The 19,433-nt window shown below is 48.4% G+C and overlaps 1 protein-coding gene across 4 annotated transcripts in view; it reads left to right on the top strand.

The window, feature by feature from the left end:
- The window catches only part of KIAA1671 (KIAA1671 ortholog), a 181,322-nt gene extending 165,991 nt beyond the window's left edge, over positions 1–15,331 (top strand). Inside the window, exons 5-9 of one of the 4 annotated variants that reach the window (XM_064272531.1) lie at positions 240–414; positions 5,225–5,349; positions 6,478–6,620; positions 8,147–8,229; positions 10,132–15,331. In XM_064272531.1, coding sequence (XP_064128601.1) covers positions 240–414; positions 5,225–5,349; positions 6,478–6,620; positions 8,147–8,225 — 522 coding nt within the window. In that variant the 3' untranslated portion in view covers positions 8,226–8,229; positions 10,132–15,331. The remainder of the gene's footprint in view (positions 1–239; positions 415–5,224; positions 5,350–6,477; positions 6,621–8,146; positions 8,230–10,131) is intronic. The other 3 variants (XM_064272532.1, XM_003419167.4, XM_023559297.2) reach the window with 3 other exon arrangements.
- Positions 15,332–19,433: the final 4,102 nt, after the last annotated feature.

The following is a 19,433-nucleotide window of genomic DNA, read 5'->3' as shown; positions in this document are numbered from 1 at the left end:
GGTTCATTGGTGCATTTGATCCTTGCAACCAGCCTACATGGCATATTTCACGGAGAAACTTAGGATGTTCAGGTCACTCTCAAAATGTGGAAACGTTGGCCCATATACCACCTAAATAGCATCTTGTGTATCAGTGACACTACATGTACCGTCTTTGAGTGATGCCATAACTGATGGATGGTGCCCTCAATTGATGGTCTCCTTGCTTTTTTCATTTTCCTCTTACGCTGTCCCCAAAGCAAACCTCAGTCCTCGACTCAAGTGCCCTAAAGACCCGTGTGCAGCTCAGCAAGAGAAGCCGCCGCCGGGCTCCCATCTCCCACTCTCTGCGGCGCAGCCGACTCAGTGAGTCAGAGAGCAGGTCCCCTTTGGAGGAGGAGCTTGACAGCACGTGGATGTTCAAGGACTCAACAGGTATGCCATGCCCTCTCTCCACCACAGGCATCACACTGAACTGCAGGAGGTGTTTAGGTTAAACACTGGGAAGAACTTCCTGACTTTGGAGGCTTTAGGACATGAGAACACATTCATATAGGAAACTATAATTTCCTACTTTGTAGGAATCATCAGAAAATAGGATAAAACAAATTGAGAGATGATATATTATTTAGGGCCCTTTGGGTTGAAAGGGACAGAAACACAATAGGATTTTGCTATTTCTGATTTTTATCTTTTTTGAATTCATTCTTATACTTTCTTTAGGCTTGTTTGCTGGTGTTTTCCTAGATTCTTGAATTGAAAGATCAGTGAATTTATTGTCAGCCTTTTTTGTTTTCTAATAAATATTTAAGGCTATACATTTGCGGAAACCCTGGTGGCGTAGTGGTTAAGTGCTACAGCTGCTAACCCAAGGGTCGGGAGTTCAAATCCGCTAGGCGCTCCTTGGAAACTCTACGGAGCAGTTCTACTCTGCTCTATAGGGTCGCTATGAGTCGGAATCGACTCGACGGCACTCGGTTTGGTTTTTTGGTTTTTTTATACATTTGCTTCTCAGGACTGCTTTGGCTGCATTCCGTATCAAAAGATGAACTGACTCTTAAAGAACAGGTAGCTTAGCCAGGGAAGGAAAGGTATTCTAGGCAGAATTTTTTTCTAATTAATTAATTTTTTATTGTACTTTAGATGAAAGTTTACAGAATAAACTAGCTTCTCATTAAACAATTAGTATACATTTTGTTTTGTGACATTGTTTACCAACCCCACAACATGTTCCCTTCTTGACCTTGGGTTCTCTATTACCAGCTTTCTTGTCCCCTCCTGCCTTCTAGCCCTTGCCCCTGGGCTGGTGTGAACCTTTAGTCTTGCTTTGTTTTATAGGCCTGTCTAATCTTTGGCTGAAGGATGTACCTCGGGAGTGACTTCATTACTGAGCTAAAAAGGTGTCTGGGGGCCATACTCTTGGGGTTTCTCCAGTCTCTGACAGGCCAGTAAGTCTGATCTTTTTTTGTGAGTTAGAATTTCGTTCTACATTTTTCTGCAGCTCTGTCTGGTACCCTCTATTGTGATCCCTGTCGGAGTAGTCAGTGGTGGTAGGCGGGCACCATCTAGTTGTACTAGACTCAGTCTGGTGGAGGCTGTGGTAGTTGTAGTCCATTAGTCCTTTGGACTAATCTTTCCCTTATATCTTTAGTTTTCTTCTTTCTTCCTTGCTCCCAAAGGAGTGAGACCAGCGGAGTATTTTAGATGGCCATTCACAGGATTTTAAGACGCCAGATGCTACTCATCAAAGTAGAATGTAGAACATTTTCTTTATAAACTATGTTATGCCAGTTGAGCTAGATGTTCCCCAAGACCATGGTCCCCACAGCCCTCAGCCCAGCAATTTGGTCCCTCAGGAATTTGGATGTGTCTGTGGAATCCTGGTGGCATAGTGGCTAAAAGTTACAGCTGCTAACAAAAAGGTCAGCAGTTTGAATCTACTAGGCGCTCCTTGGAAACGCTATGGGGCAGTTCTACTCTGTCCTTTAGGGTCACCATGAGTCAGAATCAACTCAACAGAAATGGGTTTGGTTTTTTTTTTTTTTTTTGGTTATGGATCTTCCATAATCTAGGCAAAATTTTTAACAGGATCATAGAGGCAGAGGTGTGGAAAGAACATTCTGTGTGTTCCAGGTTGCTTGAGCTGGGAATAGAAGGGACTGTCATTGAAAGACAGGCAGGGACCAGATCATGGAGGACCTTGGTGCTTTGCCAAGGAGTTGGCCTTTATCTGCTGATGATGGAGAGCCATGGAAGAAACACCAAAACCTTCTTCTGCGGTTTTAAGAAGAACCAAATTTTTTTCTTGTAATAGAAACTATAGTAGCTGACTTTCTTCCACTCCTTTTCTTTTCTATTTTGGTGAAAAGATAACACAATAAAACATTTGCCAATTCAACAATTTCTGTGTATATAATTCAGTGACATTGATTGCATTCTTCATGTTGTACAGTCCTTTTCCAAATTATTCCACCACCATCAACATAAACTCAGTGCCGTCTAAGCAAAAACTCCCCCTTTCCTTCTCCTTCCCACCCCTGGTAATTACTAGTAATCTTTGCTTTCTATCTATGTTGTTGTTGTTAGGTGCCGTTGAGTTGGTTCCGACTCATGGCGACCCTACACACAACAGAGCGAAACACTGCCCGGTCCTGCGCCATCCTCACAATCATTGTTATGCTTGAGCTCATTGTTGGAGCCACTCTGTCAATCCACCTCATTGAGGGTCTTCCTCTTTTCTGCTGACCCTGTACTCTGCCAAACACGATGTCCTTCTCCAGGGACTGATCCCTCCTGACAACATGTCCAAAGTATGTAAGACACAGTCCTATCATCCTTGCTTCTAAGGAGCATTCTGATTGTACTTCTTCCAAGACAGGTCTGCCTGTTCTTTTGGCAGCCCATGGTATATTCAATATTCTTCGCCAACACCACAACTCAAAGGCGTCAACTCTCTTCCGTCTTCCTTATTCATTGTCCAGCTTTCACATGCATACGATGTGATTGAAAATACCATGGCCTGGGTCAGACGCACCTTAGTCTTCAGGGTGACATCTTTGCTCTTCAACACTTTGAAGAGGTCCTTTGCAGCAGATTTGCCCAATGCAATGCATCTTTTGATTTCTTGACTGCTGCTTCCATGGCTGTTGATTGTGAATCCAAGTAAAATGAAATCCTTGACAACTTCAATCTTTTCTCCGTTTATCATGATGTTGCTCATTGGTCCAGTTGTGAGGATTTTTGTTTTCTTTATGTTGAGGTGTAATCCATACTGAAGGCTGTGGTCTTTGATCTTCATTAGTAAGTGCTTCAAGTCCTCTTCACTTTCAGCAAGAAAGGTTGTATCATCTGCATAACGCAGGTTGTTAATGAGTCTTCCTCCAATCCTGATGCCCCGCTCTTCTTCCTATAGTCCAGCTTCTCAGATTATTTGCTCAGCATACAGATTAAATAGGTGTGGTGAAAGAATACAACCCTGATGCACACCTTTCCTGACTTTAAACCAATCAGTATCCCCTTGTTGTCTGAACAGCTGCCTCTTGATCTATGTAAAGGTTCCTCATGAGCACAATTAAGTGTTCTGGAATTCCCATTCTTCGCAGTGTTATCCATAGTTTGTTATGATCCACACAGTCAAATGCCTTTGCACAGTCAATAAAACACAGGTAAACATCCTTCTGGGAGTCTCTGCTTTCAGCCAGGATCCATCTGACGTCAGCAATGATATCCCTGGTTCCAAGTCCTCTTCTGAAACCGGCCTGAATTTCTGGCAGTTCCTGTCGATATACTGCTGCAGCCGTTTTTGAATGGTCTTCAGTGAAATTTTCTATCTATATATTTGCTTATTTCATAAAAGTGTAATTATACAGTATTTGTCCTTTTGCGATTGACTTATTTCACTCAGCATGATATTTTCAAGGTTTATCCATATTGTGGCATGCATCAGGACTTCATTTCTCTTTAGGCTGAGTAATATCTTACAGCCATGTGTATATTTTTTTTTTATGTGTATATACGACATTTTGTTTATCTGTTCATCTGTTGATGGACATTTTGGTTGTTTCCACCTTGTGGCTATTGTGGAAAAGCCGCAACGGACATTGCCGTGCAGGTTTCTGTTTGCGTTCCTGCCTTCACGTCCTCTGGGTATATACCTAGGGTTGATTGGGGTTGCTGGGTCGCGCCCACCCAATTCTACACACACGCAGCTTCTAGTGCCCTAAAAGCTCTTGCAGGTGCTTTTCTTCATTTGCGGTTTGCCCCTGGCAAACAGTAGGATGTCAGAGCAGTCTGTATACTGTGTGACACCCTAAACCAAAACTTGGAGGGTTATCTCTTCTCTCCCATCCCTCTTCTCCATAGACTCAACAAGTTGGGAGCCGGAGCTGCCTGTTACTAAAGGAGACATTTAAATCCATGCTCTCTGCACACTTTCTTGGTTTTCTGAGCCGAGTTCAGCTAAGCCCAAAGGAAGGCCAAAGTGGGGAGAAAGCTTCCCAATAGCCCCAACCTGGGACGTGGCTGCAGGACCTGGGTCCCCTCAGCCTGGAGGTGCCGGCCAGGAACTGGGGAAGGCCTGGGGGCTACCCTTGCTGAAATGCCCTGCTCCCTGATTAGCTCCCGAGAACCAGGCCCTGCTCATCCCACTGCCATTCCCCCCGCTGTAACTAATCCCGTGGCCATGTCTCAGTGAGGTGGAAACTTCTCACCCTTCACCCTTAGAATAGTGGGGCCAGGCAAGCCACCACCCAGAAGCCTCTTGCTTCAGAGACCCAGCTCACTCACGAGGCTGGAGCAGGTAATAGCGTTAAGTCGTAGAACAGGGAGCTCAGTGCAAAGGACAGTGGCTTCCTGGTCCCACTTTGGGGCAGCCCTTCTACAAGACACACAGGTCTCCACACACCGCTCCCTTTGAAGAGCAGGGCCCAGAGAGCATTTCTGCCTCTTCTGCCACCTCTGCCAAAGATTTCCTTCTATTTGCCTGACTTGGAATGAGCCAGGAGGTGGGTCTGTCTGTGCCCAGCCCAGGAGAAAACCTCGTTCTGTAGCACGTCAATAGCTTCTGGCAAGTGGAGAGAGCGTGAAAACAGCAGGCCCAGGTTTGTCTGCATCTGTAAAATGGGACAGTAGTATCTCCCATACAGGGCTGCTATGAGAATTGCTTGTGAGCAGAGTATCCATCACATAGTTGATCCTCAATAAACAGCTGCTGTTAGTGACTTTAATGCCCTTTTCTTTGCAACAGAAGAGAAATCCCCCAGGAGGGAAGAGTCGGATGAGGACGAGAAGCCACCCAGGGTTGAGAGGACTCCCATCAGCCATCCTCAGAGGATGCCCGCATTCCCGGGCATGGATCCGGCAGTGCTCAAGGTACTGAACCAATTGCCCCGATCAGATAGCTAGTTAGCGGACACAAGTTGGCCCCTACTCATGGCAACCCTAGGCACAACAACAGGACAAAATGCTGCCCAGTCCCACACCGTCCCCATGATCAGTTGTCCATTGTGATCCATAGGGTTTTCAATGGCTGATTTTTGGAAGTAGATCACCAGGCCTTTCTTCCTAGTGTCTTAGTCTGGAAGCTCCACTGAAGCCATTTCAGCATCATAGTGACTTGCAAGCCTTCACTGAACATGAGGTGCATTGGCCAGGAATTGAACCCCGGTCTCCTGTGTGGAAGGCAAGAATTCTACCGCAGAACCACCAATGCCATATATATGTATTAAAAAAATGCATATATAGAGAGAGAGTGTGTGTGTGTGTGTGTGTGTGTCTGTGTGTCTGGAGGCAGAATACACCCTAGGGAAACTCCCTTTATTTTGCTTTTAAGCCCTTCAACTGATTGGATAAGGCCGGCCTCCATTATGGAGGGTAATCAGGTTTACTTAAGGTCAACTGATTAATCACCTATAATTCCTCCTTAACAGCTTCTAGACTAGTTCTTGACCAAACAATTGGGCACGGTAGCCTAGCCAAGTTGACGCATAAAATTAACCATTACACCCTCCAAAATTGGGTCAAAACCCACCCTGCCATTTTCCTGGGGGAATCTAATGGACAGTCGAAAAACTGCATTTTGTTTGTATGGACACAAGAGCAAGTTAGCTTAGTGTATCTGAACCTCATCAGTGAGATGGGGCTGCACTCCATTCCAGAGTTCTCAGGAAGTTAAATGAGACGGCATATCACATGCCAAAAACACTGCATCTAGTGACTTTTCAGCCAAAGATGACTGCCCCCATTGTGGTGTGGGTTTAGGGGCGTTTTTGTTATTTAATCCTCTTGGCTGCTTGGGATGTGAGCTGGGCCTCTGATTTTTCTCAGCCCCTGAGGTCAGGAAGTATCCTCCCCGACCCCAGCTCCCTGTTTTCTGCCTGGATCCCTTCAGATGTTGGGGACCTTGTTGCTTTCCAGGCCCCCCGCTGCAGTGATGGTACACTGGATGGGCCTGTCCCCAGACAAATGACGTTCACAGACTTGGCTCTCCTCTCTCCCCAGGCTCAGCTGCACAGGCGGCAAGAGGTGGACAGTCCTGGCGAGACCCCCACCCGGGCCCTCCAGTCCAAGACCCCCAAGTTCCCCTTCCAGCCTGGTGTTCTGGGCAGCCGCGTCCTGCCATCCAGTGTGGAGAAGGACGAGAGGTAAGGGGTCTTGGGAATGAGGGGGCCTCTACTCCCAAATTCAGGTTGTGCTTTTGAGGAAAGTGCTAAGATAGCTGAATGGAAGGAGTCTCAAGCTGTTTTCTTCTCCAGCAGCAGCTTTGTTCAAATGAACTCTTGGCACCCTGCTGTCGAAAACATAAGACAGAGAGATGGAAAGGGAGCCAGGAATCAGGCTGGCTGGCCTCACTTTTTCCATCCTGCCTGTTCCCACCTGTTCAGAAACCCAGGGCACCATTGCTGGAAAGCTCCTGCCCTTCTCCAGCACTCTCAAGACTGATGGGGAAACAGGCATTCTGCCTTCTCTTACCCCCCAGGGAAGTATCTTGTCTCAGGGGAATCAAAGAGACCCAGGAAGCTGGATGGAAGGGTGCAGCCAGGTTGGGCAAGGTCCGCTAGTTCAGCCGCCCTCACAGAGCTCCTGCTCCGTGCCAGGCCTGGGGTTGTTGTTGTTTTTAGGTGCCGTCAAGTCAGTTCCAACTCATAGCGACCCTATAGGACAGGGCAGATCTGCCCCATAGGGTTTCCAAAGACCGGCTGGTGGATTTGAACTGCCGACCTTTTAGATAGCACCCAAGCTATTAACCACTGCGCCACCAGGGCATTTGTACAACTCAGATCAGCACAGAGCGGTTCCTGCTCCCAGGGCTCTCGGACTGGTCATTCCAAGCACTGGAGACCACCTTACTGCCAAGGGAGCCCCAGATAAAAAGATTTCTGCAGATTTATAGACCTTGGGGCCAGGGGGAGGGCAAAGGGGAAGGGCTAGGAGTGGAAACGTACTGACTACTGTGTCAGAGTGGGAAAAAGTGACTTCAAGGTTCCCCTTCCTCCCTGATAAGGAGGTTCAGCAGAGGACCTGAAGAAGACCTCTGCCAATGGCCACCCATACAGAGGTCTCCATATGGACGCAGTTGGGCTACGAACACAGTGATGCGGAAGAGGGCAGCCCACCATGGGACTGAGTTCTTGCCTGCAATGCCCTCCAGAGACAGGGAGGATAAAGAAGTGAGGCCAGCTGGCCTGATTCCTGGCACCCTTTCCCAGCCTCTGTTTTAGATATCAGACTGCCAAGAGTTCATTTGAACTCTGTGTGGTGTAATTTCTATTTAGTTGTGGTGGAGTTTTTTTCTTTTTTTTTTTTTTTTGGCTGTGTGGTTTTGGGGAATTTTGTCATTTAATATAGGAATATTTCTTTTTGACCATTTAAAGATTCTTAAATGTGCAGCAGGTCTGCTTGGGCAGCAGCTGTCTCCCAAGGCTGGCCAAGTAGAGCCTTTGTCATTGCCTGTGGTCAGGCCTGAAAGATCACACTTAGTTCTTTAGCCAGGAGCTGGCCTCCACAGTTGGGCACTGTGGTTCATTCCCACTTCTTGTTGACATGAGCATCTTTGCCGCCTGTGCCCCCCGCCTTGGTATAGAGTGTGGAGAGGCAGGCACCACTTAGCCCTGGACCGCAGGAGCCCCTGGTCTGGCCTGGGCTCGACTCCCTGGATCTGTGGTTTCAGGTCAGAAGAGCCCTCTCCCCAGTGGCTAAAGGAGCTGAAATCCAAGAAGAGGCAAAGTCTGTATGAGAATCAGGCTTAACGAGGTACGAGGGGCTCTGTGGGGGGAGGCCTAGGAAGAGCCCTGTGGCCTGGGGAGGAGGGAACTTAGGCAGGAGACAAAGCTGTAGAGACTGAATGTTGTGCCCTAGCAAAGGGAAGTCCACACAAAGGGAAAAGAGGGCGTTCTGGGTGCCTGTGAACGGGAAAGTGACAATGTTTCCATTTAGGGGAAACAAAACCAAACAAACCTGGGCTGCTTGTTGTTGTTGTTAGGTGCCCTAGAATCAGTTCCAACTCATAGCGACTCTTTGTACAGCAAAACGAAACACTGCCTGGTCCTGCGCCATCCTCACAGTCATTGCTATGTTTGAGCCCCTTGCTGCAGCCACTGTGTCAGTCCATCTCGCTGAGGGTCTTCCTCTTTTTCACTGACCCTCTACTTTACCAAGCATGATGTCCGGGTGGTATGCTGGTAGCAAAATGGTTAAGCACTTGGCTGTGAACTCAAAGGTTGGCAGTTCGTACCCACCAGCCACTCTGGGGGAGAAAGATGTAGCAGTCTGCTTCCGTAAAGATTTACAACCTTGGAAACCCGATAGGGCAGTTCTACTCTGTCCTGTGGGGTCACTGTGAGTTGGAATTGACAGGGGGCTTGGGGCAGCTTGGGGTGGATGAAAAGGGCCCTAGAGGGAGTGTCAGATAACCTGGGCTCAGGTCTCATGCACTTGGCCAGCCATAAAATGAAAGAGGAGGGTTGTCTAAGGTTTTTGTTTTTTAGCTTCTCTATATTGTTCCAGATTTTACGTGGGCAATGTACTTATGTATAACCTGTGTAATTAAAAATTAATTTAAAAAAAAAGATTTAAAAATCTAGTATATTAGATATTCCCTGGTTTAGGTTCTAACTGACTTAACATCCTGAACCTCAGTTTCCACATCTGTAAAATGGGCTAGCAGTACCCATGTTAGCAAGTGGCCCCAAGGACTCAATGAAAATGCACAGAAAGGGTTTGACTGAGTGCCGGGAAGCCCTCAGTACAGGAGCACACAGCGCGGGCTCAGTACATGTCAGCATCCACGCTCTCAGACACTCACCGCCCTCATCTACAAGCCTGGAGCCCAGAGAGCTCTGAAAACAGAGTTTCCATAACTATTACCGGGCTGAGTCTAATGCTATTTATACTCTATTTTTCCTACTTTAGATGAATAGTCATATATTACACCGCAGGTATATTAGCGTGCTTGATTATGGGGGCGTTACATAAAATATATGTATTTAATTATATACATATATTTTTATATACATACATACATATACACATGTGTAAGTACATCTATTATAAAACCCAGTTGCTGTCGAGTCACCTCCGACTTATGGCAGCCCCATTTGTGTGCGGGTAGAACTGTGCTCCACGATTTTCAATGGCTGATTTTTCAGAAGTAGGTGGCCAAGTCTTTCTTCCGAGGTGCCTCTGGGTGGACTCCAACCTCCAACATTTTGGTTTGCACCCAAGTGTTTTAACCATGTGCACCACTCGGGGACTATATATATTTATATAAAACAACCTCTGAAAAATTCCAAATTTCCAAGCAAATCTGTGCTCAGGGGCTGGTGATAAGGTGTCTCAGACCTGTGTTTAGCTTGTGTTCAGGGCTATACGTGTGATATCTCATTGAAGCCTCTGGCAATACTTATGTGGAATCCGAGGCTCAGAACTGGGACCAGAGCCCTGATCTGACCCTGAATTTCATGCTCATTCCAGTGTATTGAGCTGCCTGCACCCTCCTCACCTCATCTCTTAAGAAATAATTATCTTTTTCCTGGCCTGTGCCTTATGGGTGTGGCTTCCTTGGGGAAGGTCAGAAGAGGTTTCAAGCCTAATCATGGAGGGAGATGGGGCCACATGTTCCCACTGCTGACACCAGGACTGTCCCTTCCTGTCCAGGTCGGGGACACCACCCATGCCTAATCAACAGAAGCCTTAACTGTCAGACCCCGAAGACGAGGCCATGCCACCGCTGTCCCTTCCTGCACATTGGTCACGTGCCTGGGCCTTCCGGTGGGTGGAGGATGCTGTCCAGTGTTCCCCCTCTCCCTCCACGGGCCCCCCCCCCGCCGGATCCGGAAAGGAGGATACCTCTGCCACGGCACATCACTCAGACAGCACTGCAGACCATGAACAAAGCCACGCTTTCGAGAAATGTCCACGCTGGTGATTTTGTCTTTTATGCAATCATTTGCATTTCTACCCACTTCCGACACCTTCAGCAGCTCCAAGAACATCTGTGTGAGGCTGGACCGTTTCTCTGGGTTCTGAAAAGCACCTGAATTCTGAAGGCACCTCGTTCCCCCCACCCTAGGGCAGGCCTTTCTTGAAAGGATATTTTCAAGGAAGGTAAAATCGTTCACTTCCTGCCATAATCTTGGTCCGAGTCAGCACCACCGGATTGGAATTTTCTGAGGTGGTCCTTCTTCCCCCCACCACCCTGGAAATATCAGCAATTCCAGTTTCTAAGCACACTCTGCCTCTTTCTTTTGAGTATTTCTGTCCTCCCTGTGGAGATGTGTACATCATAGTTGACCAGTTCCATTGTACGTCCCTTTGTTTGCTTTTGAAGGTGATAAAGCAATAATTCAGCCGATTTTCTTTAAAATTTGATGTGTATATATGGTTTGATGTTCCAGGACCGGAAGAGAGGTGTGTGAATAGTTTGTTTTGAAGTATCCAATCACCTCAGGTTATCTTATCCCTATCCAAGCTTTTAAAAAATTGTTTTGTCATTCCTGTATATATATTCCTGGCTTCTTTTTATTTGAGCTCTGCTTTCTGTGAGGTGACCTTTGTCCCTTGGCCTCAAGGATTCACAAGCTGTAGGCCAAGATGGTGGTGCCTCTGCCAGTCAAACCCCAGACCTGCCCAGAGTATCTCTGTCTTTCTACCAAGCCTTTTCTGAAACTACCTGGGCTGTTGGCAGAGAGGAAGCATTCCACATTGGCCTCAGAACAAACACATGCATAAAGGTTGTTTTTTGTTTCTTTCCACCTCTTTGTTCTCCCTCCTCCAACTCCACCCAACAAGTGCTTCTTTGAGTAGGAAAGCCTCTCTCAAGAAGGGAGCCCCCCAGGCCAGGGGCTCTGAGCAGAAGTGCTGGATGCCAGATGATGAAGGATAAGGCTCGCCTTGCCTTTTCTTGCCTTGCTAGCTCTGAGCTCATTCCCAGGAAATGCCAAGCCCCTGGGGCCTCTCTCCTCTGCCCTTCTCTTTGGAAATCCTCAACACCAGCCTCCTCCACCTCTTAGGTCCAAGGCTCCAGCAGACTACTCGGGCAGGCCTGGATGGCCCCTTGCTCTGCCCATAATTGCCTCAAACTCTGTGCCAACCTTGCCTGGGAGACCCCCATGGGGAGAAAGGCACCCATGCAATTCACAGGGCAGCCCGTGACTGCTGAGGGGCCTTGGGTCTGGGTTTCCTAAAGGATACATGCACAGCACTGGCCAGATACGGGTGCAGGGGGCACATGCTCCTGACTTCCCAAGGGGAAAAGGTCTTTCTTGGTCCATTGCATTATTTACAAGTGGTGTCAAAAAATGTCTATCTTCTCCCTGGCTAACTCTCCAAGTCTCCATCTGCCTCCCCATCTCTTCTTTCTCCCTTTACCACCTCTTTTCTCCCTTTTGGGGTAGGGTGAGGGGTAGATAGCATTCCCCCTTTTCTCCAGGTTAAGACAAATGCTTGTGCCCTGGCAACTGATGGTGACTTAGCATCACAGACAGCGGTCACAGGGCCCCACCCGCCCTGAGTCCTGTTGGCTGAACTTTGGCTATGATGGCAGTTGTTGGAGCCAGGCCCCAGCTCAATCTTTTGCAACTGAAGTCCTCATGACTTTCTGAAGCCTATTTGATCAACGAGGAAGTCTACTTGACTTGTCCTTCAAGTTCCAGTCCATGTTATGTAACATCTTTGATGTGGTGGCTTTTCAGGTCAATAGGAAGCCTTTAGAGACACTCTGCTAGTCTTTCAACCCCAACTTCTTTTCTTCACTGCTGTCTTTCTTTCCTTCAGATGAGAAGGGACCCTGGTATCATCTCAGGTGGTGGGAAATGTCTGGCTCTATTTAGCGAACTCATCTACACTCACCATGCAAACTCTCACTTCTTAATTCATGCTTAATGTTAAGGAATTCATGTCCTAGCCCAAATATACCTGACAGAAAAGAAAAACCACTTGAAAATGAGGTTAGCCTGGGGACCCTTTGCCTAACCTCCTGACTGGAAATAAAATCCATTTCACCCCTTGGTGATTTGACCATACGAGGTCCAGCCTTTGAAATTTGACTCAGGCAAACCCTGAAGAGTCTCTTCAGCTCCTTTCCTTTTGTGCAGTTTCATCTCCTCCAGAGCTTCGTAGCAGACAAGTCAAGTGGGTCAGGAATGACCCTCTTAATTCAGGCTCCCCATGACTTCTGAGTCCTGCTTCTGATCGGCACAGTGACGTTAGAAGTATCTATGCCTGGGAGCCTTTGCAGATACCTGGGCAACCACATTATTTATGTCTCCGGATGGGGGCTAAGCAAGGGGTTGTATACTAATGTTGTGTGTTTGCCTGGTGCCCCGCTTTGGAAATCCGTCTCCTTTGAAACTATTTGAATATGCCTTAATCACTTCTGTGCAATCAAGCCACCTGCCCCCGTCCCCCACCCCTTCCCTGGGCCTTTGGCGCCTCTTAGATGGGACTCTTCCCAGAATGCGGATTCCTGTATATGAACACTCTCTGTCTCTCCTCTTTGCACATCAGCATTTTGACAGCTGGTCTTTTGCTAAGTCTGTATCTTTTTCCGCTCCAGTAGGCCCCCTTCTTCATGGTCCCTTGCCTAATGAAACAGAAGCTGTTGGCCTGTGAAATTCCATGGCAAGGCCTCAAGAAAACAAAAAAGCATGTCGTGGAGAATTACACAGTGCTGTCAGAGAAATTCTGGTGAAAGAGCAACCTTGTGGTGTTGGGGATGTTGGGAGTTTCCGGTAACGCTGAGCTGAAATTTCCGGTTGTCTTGATTTCAGGGAAATAAGGTGGAAATGTTTTCCGGGGGGAACAAGCCGAGTCGTATGTTTTCAGACAGATGTGTTTCCCTTTGTGCGGCTCAGGGAGTGAGGCCGGCTTCGGGGTCTAGCTGAGAAGCAAGAGTAGAAAGGGACATAAGCTGAGGTCCTAACCCTTAGAGGCTGACCGAGGGATTTGGAAGACCCCTGGGCATGACTTCCCTGAAGGAGACCTCAGTGACTCCCACCCAGTGCTGATAGCTGCCTGGTCAGTTTACGCTTTTAAATTTGTTGTCATGATGGCCCCAGATTGTTCTAGGGGTTAGGTATCATCATGAAGCTAAAATCCCACCAGGGTGCTAGCGGAAGGCCTCCTAAATGAAATGCTTTCTTCAAGGCGGGCCAGGCCTGCAGGGAATACAGGAGAAGAAAGCTTTCCCATTTTAGAAGAAGGTTCTGGAGCCAGCCCCACCCTCACCAGTTGCGGCTTGTCCCCCTCTATCCCTATGGCCACACCCACACGGCCTTGCCCCTTAACACAGGAAACCAGATTGCGGTTACCTTTGCATAAATCAGTATTTCTGGGTGAGCTTGGGTGGAACTAGGGAGGCAGGAGAAAGGCTGTACCCACCGGGGAACTACTCCTTCTGCCCCCAGTTTAGGTGTTTAAGCTGGGGCAGGTCACTATGTTGATGGAGGGATATTCTGTAACCTCCAAATAAGCCTCATCATCTTACCCCTAGCCTGATGTGTTAAAACAGGAAAACAGAACTCCCATGGTGTCATGAGTCTGTGAGGCAGCAGGGACACCATTGAGATGGAGGGGGCCGCTTGAAGCAGGCACAACCCCCTCCTCATCTGCTGGGAGATCTGCTCTGGGCTTGACCACCATATCGAGTGGGGGGCCCGAGCTCTGTGCTGAGAAGCTGCTGGGAGTTGCTTCATTGGAACTTGGGGCAGGCCAAGGCTGTGGCAGCATAGAACCATCTAGAAGGCAAGTCGGCGTGAGTGTGCTGGATCTTGACCGGCCTGTGTCTCCTTTTGCCCGGACCACCCTCCTAAGATATCCTTTCTCTTATCTCTTAGTCCATGCCAGGGTGGGGGTGGGGCAGGGAGTGGGCAGGAATCCAGGCTGTCTGCTCAGGAAAGTCAGCCTGAGGTTTCTGCCAAGTTCATCCTGGAAATCGACACCATTCAGCCTCTCTCCCTTCACCTCCCAGAAGCCCCCTTCTTAAATAGTTGCCCTTGTACCCCACACCCTAACATCTAAGACTCAGACTGGGACTTTCTCGACAATCCCTGCTGGCATCACGCCTGCTAAAAATTGTGCCATTGTCAAAAGAAGAATTTGAACTTCTTAATGATCTCCTTCCACATCGCCTTACAGCTCCTGTAAATAGGGGCTGGCAAAAGTAATACATTGTGTTACGGAAGATATTTTGTACTGTCTTCTTTCCTAAATCATCCCAGTTGTCCTAGAAGTCATGAACTTCCCAGATGACTTTGAACCTCAGAATGCTTTGTAGGATGGGGGGAGATACAGATAAATGTGGTATATATTTTCCTAACCTTTCTTCTTGGTTCCTTCCTCTGATACGTGAGTCCTGAGAGAAGAGGAACTTGAGTTCTGTATGTAGGAAAGTGCAGCCTCTTGCCTGAAGATATTCTTGCAGTTGCCTTATGAATTCACAAGCTCTAGAAGGTCTGAGCAGAAGCCCGGGGACGGGGGCACCTCATCCAAGCCCAGAAAGGATCTGTAATCATGTGACTGATAATTCAGCTATAAAAACCTATATTTTTCATGTTCGAAAGAAACGGGGCTTCCTGGACCTCGCAAAGTATTGTATGTCTACAAGTGCTTTTATATTTTATAACTGTAAAGAGGTTTCATAGGCACAGAAGCACAGTCAGACATCTGGTCGACTGCGTTCAAACAAGATGACCTTTGCATGTTCAAAGATGTTGCATTCAGACTATGAAAATAGCGAATAAAGCTTTGATGCAGGTTGCATTGGAGAAGTTGGTGTGTCAGTGTATGACTGAATGGAGTCTCCCATGTGTGCAGGTCCGACCCATCTCTACCTGACTGGGTTGTACTCTTGTCTGGCTGATCTGGGGGCCAAGAAGCGGGAGGGTTGCTGGAATTCTGGGAGGGTTGCTGGATGCCTGGCTATCACAGGAGATCGTGGAAACAAGGCAGGGTTTGAATCCTTGTTCTCTGACTTCCTGGCTGTGTGATATCTCTGAGTATTGGTTCTTCTGAGCTTTAAGATGGGAGTGATGATGTTGACGTTAGTGGGCAAATCTCACCTGTCCCCTGGGTGGCATAAATGGCTAAGCACTCAGCTGCTAACTGAAAGGCTGGCGGTTCCATTCCACTCAGAGGTGCCTTGGAAGAAAGGCCTGGAGAACTACTTTTGAAAAATCAGCCATTGAAAACCCTGTGGAGCACAGTTCTACTCTGACACACATGGGTCATCATGAGTCAGAATTGGCTGGAGGGTAAGAAGCCTGGGTTAAGGGGCTATGGCATGTAAAAATGCTCAGCACATTAGTCCTTGGGATCCTAAAGGGTCCAATGGGAGGGAATCATCTGATACACCGTCCCCACCTCTGTCTTCCTCCTCGTACCCCTAGCAGGTGGCATCTTCATCCCAAGTTAAGGGGTTGAAACCAACTGTGATCTCCACGACCTTCAGCAGGATGTAAGGAGCCTTGGTGGTGTAGTGATGAAGCACTCCGCTGCTAACCAAAAGGCCAGCAATTTGAATCCACCAGCTGCTCCAAAGGAGAAAGATGTGGAAGTCTGCTTCCATAAAGATTTACAGCCTTGGAAACCCTATGAGGCAGTTCTACCCCATCCTATAGAGTCTCTATGAGTTGGAATTGACTCAACGGCAATGGGTTGGTTTGGTTTTGGGCAGGGGGTAGCCCCTTGGTTTGAACTGTGAGTAATGGAAAGGATCCCTCAGGGGATAAAGATAATAAAAAGACAGACACTGCTGAGTGCTTCGCTTACATGATCTCTGAATGACTCCAGTGGAAGGAAGACTCTTCACTGAAGGAGGAGGGGACGGGGTCTCTGAGCCCTTCAGTAACTCTCCCAAGGTCACACAGGTTGACCTGATCCCCGGGGCCAGCTGTCACTCCCAACACCCTCCAGGGATACGGAGTAGTCGGGTTTTATGCTGATTTGAGAATGTTAGCCAAAAAAAACCAACACCACAATAAAAAGACCCTGTTGCTTAATCATTCCTTTGACCCCTCAACATTTTGTTCATTCAGTAATTTACTCAATACCTATCACAGGTAAAATTTTACTCTGACACTTATTTAAAAAAGCACGACTCTACAGCCACTTCTCATCATTCGCGGATTCCGTATTCCTGAAGCCACATATTCGCGAAGCCACATATTGACTAACAAATACTTGCACGGCTTTAGCGCGCATTCGCACTTTGCGCATGCGCATAGCGGCAAAAAAAATTTTTTGCAACCCGTTGTCATGGAGTCATTGCCGACTCATAGGGATCTTACAGGAAAGAGTAGAAATGCCCCGTAGAGTTTCCATGGAGCGCCTGGTGGATTCGAACTGCTGACCTTTTGACTGGCAGCTGTAGCTCTTAACTATTACGCCACCAGGGTTTGAGGGTTAAAGGGTGGCTTGGTATTCGTTAATTCAGTATTTGAAGGAGGCGTTTATAATTACCGCAAATAACCAGAATCGACTGTACTTTTTGTCGTCGTAAATAAGCTATCGTGAACACCTTTATTTCTACTTGGCTTACGACCTCTAGCCCTAGGCAGGACGTCCTCTCCTTTTCTTTTTAGGGTGACATTGAGTGACTTCACTTCTCTGGATTCACATTTCCTCATCTATAAAGTGGAGGTCAGAATTCTCCCCTTAAAAGGGCTGGTGAGGATTCAACAATGCTGATAAAACTGACACAACGCCTTGCACGTAGTAGGTTTTCAACAAGTGGTAGCTTTTCTTCGTGTTTACCTTCTATATGAAGACGCAATAAAGCTTCATTTTTATCTGTTACAATGTTCTATGGATGAATGGGACATCCAGTGGATGGGTTTCACCCAGTTTGGAGGGTATATTGGGGTGACCTGACTTCAAATTTAGGCCATGTGGCACATGGGAAATTCGCCTCGAGAGGTTCTGGGGTTCCCTCTCCTAAGAACTAGAGCCTTTCCGAGGGTGTCATGTAACTCAGCAGGAAGATGGTGGCACCAACAAACCAAAGGGCAGGAGTTGAGGGCCACTGGACAGCCATATACCCCTATGCTCCCACCCAGTGCCGCCGGGCTTCCCACAAAGCCCATAAGGTCCCTGTGCCCCAGGAAGTCATCAGAGGCTATGACCACAGACAGAGTCACAGGGGGCCTCTGTGGCTTTACTATTGGGGTGAAATGGCCCGAACGGAATTTAGCAGACAGGGCGCTGTCTCAGCAGGCTGGGATGTGCTGGACTGTCAGAAAGTGCCCATAAATAGGACCCTCCCTGCAAGGGAGGTCATGCCTGCGAAGGTCCTGGCCCCTCTGTTGTCCTTCCCAAGGCCACAGCAGCAGGTTCATTCTGGAGGGATGCAGGGAGGCAAGAGCTGTCCTAGCGGGCCCAGGCCTTGGTGGTTTCCATGGGGCATGCACAGCTAGCCCTTGTAAAAGCCAGGGAGTCACCTGAGGGTTGGAGCCCAGAAAGATGACCCAAGATGGCTGCCAAGCCCAGCTGGGGGTGGGGAACTGGGGGCCGCACTGCCTGCACGTCAGAGGGCAGTGGCAGGGTCTGAGCCCTCAGACTTGAGCTTGGGGCAGGGGCCTCTGAAGACTGGGAACACCAGAGAAAGGGCAGTGGGCAGGGTTGGGAGCTACCAAGTCCCCTGGCCCCTCCTCTCCATGAACCCTATGTCCTGCTGAGGCTGGGCACAGACTGACAGCCCACAGGCCCCCCATGCCTGTGGAGAGGTTGGCTCCTGTGTGCACTGCCAGACCTGTGTACAGAAGCCATGGGCCCTCGGCTGTGGGTGCACTGGGAGCATGTGTGGGCAGCAGCTGGGTGTGGGGTGTGGATGTGGGTGCTCCATGTACTACTGTGGGCGTCTGAAATAAGCAGGTACAGTCCTATGAGAGAGTCAGAGGGAAAGAAACAGAGAGACTGTCCTGCGTGCCTGTGAGTGGGATATGACTGCACAATGACCATGGGAGCCCCTGTGAGTGCGAGTACAAGTATGTGTGTGTGAGTGCGTGTGTGTGTGAGTACATGTGTGTGCATATGCGTGTGTGAATGGGTTCATATATGCATGAGTGTGTATAAGTGTGTGAGTGCATGTGTATGTGAGGGGGTGTGCATGTGTGTGAGTACATGTGTATTGTGAGTGTGTATAGATGTGTGAGTTTATGTATGTGTGTGAGCGTGTGCTGATAAACTGGAGAACAGTCCTGTGCGTGCCTGTGTGTGACAATCATGAGAATCCTCCCACGTGACTGTGTCCATGTCCCCATAACGATGAAGGCATAATGGTCTGCCTGTGTCTGTCTCTCTTTAAGAGTCTGGTATGCAGTAAGTGCTCAATTAATGTTTACAGGATGAATAAGTACATGTATGGAAACTGGGCTAGAGCAGGTGTCTGAGGACCTGGTTCTGCACCATGCTTTCTCACAATGTCTGTCCCCCGTCTGTCCATGGTCCCCTGCCTCATCCTGTCCCCCAGCACAGGGCCTGGCACTGAGCAGGTGCTCATGCAATGTTCGGTGAACAAAGTGACGAGACAGAAAAAGACAACAGTCTGCAAAGTGGAGGCAGAAGAAGCCTCCCCACCCCAGAAGCCGTTCTCTGACCAGTTCTCTTCCCCAAGCCCCAAGGCCCCTGTGTAGGGGGAGCAGCCAGGTAGAAGAAAAGGCACAGGCTTGGGAGCCAGGCCCCATCCCTGCACTTCCTCTCTGTGTGCCTCACCTGGCTGGGCCTCGGGGTTCCCCTCTATGAAATGAGGATCCTTCTCCCACTGTCCCAGGCCTGTGGCCCACAGTGGGTGCTCAGTAGATGTTTGTTGAATGACTGAACGGCCTAATGTAGGTCATTAGGCCTGAGTGTGTCCCATACTCAGCAAGGTTCTGCAGCTTGTCCTCAACTCCAGTCACATCAACACGTGGTTTCTCCTGGGTGGACCTGGTGATCTCTTTTCCCTTGGTTTGAAGCCAGAAGTG

The sequence above is a fragment of the Loxodonta africana genome, chromosome 19 (assembly GCF_030014295.1).
Source record: "Loxodonta africana isolate mLoxAfr1 chromosome 19, mLoxAfr1.hap2, whole genome shotgun sequence".
Taxonomy (NCBI): Eukaryota; Metazoa; Chordata; class Mammalia; order Proboscidea; family Elephantidae; genus Loxodonta; species Loxodonta africana.
Note: the sequence above shows the minus strand (reverse complement) of the source record. Positions and strands in the feature narration are given on the sequence as shown.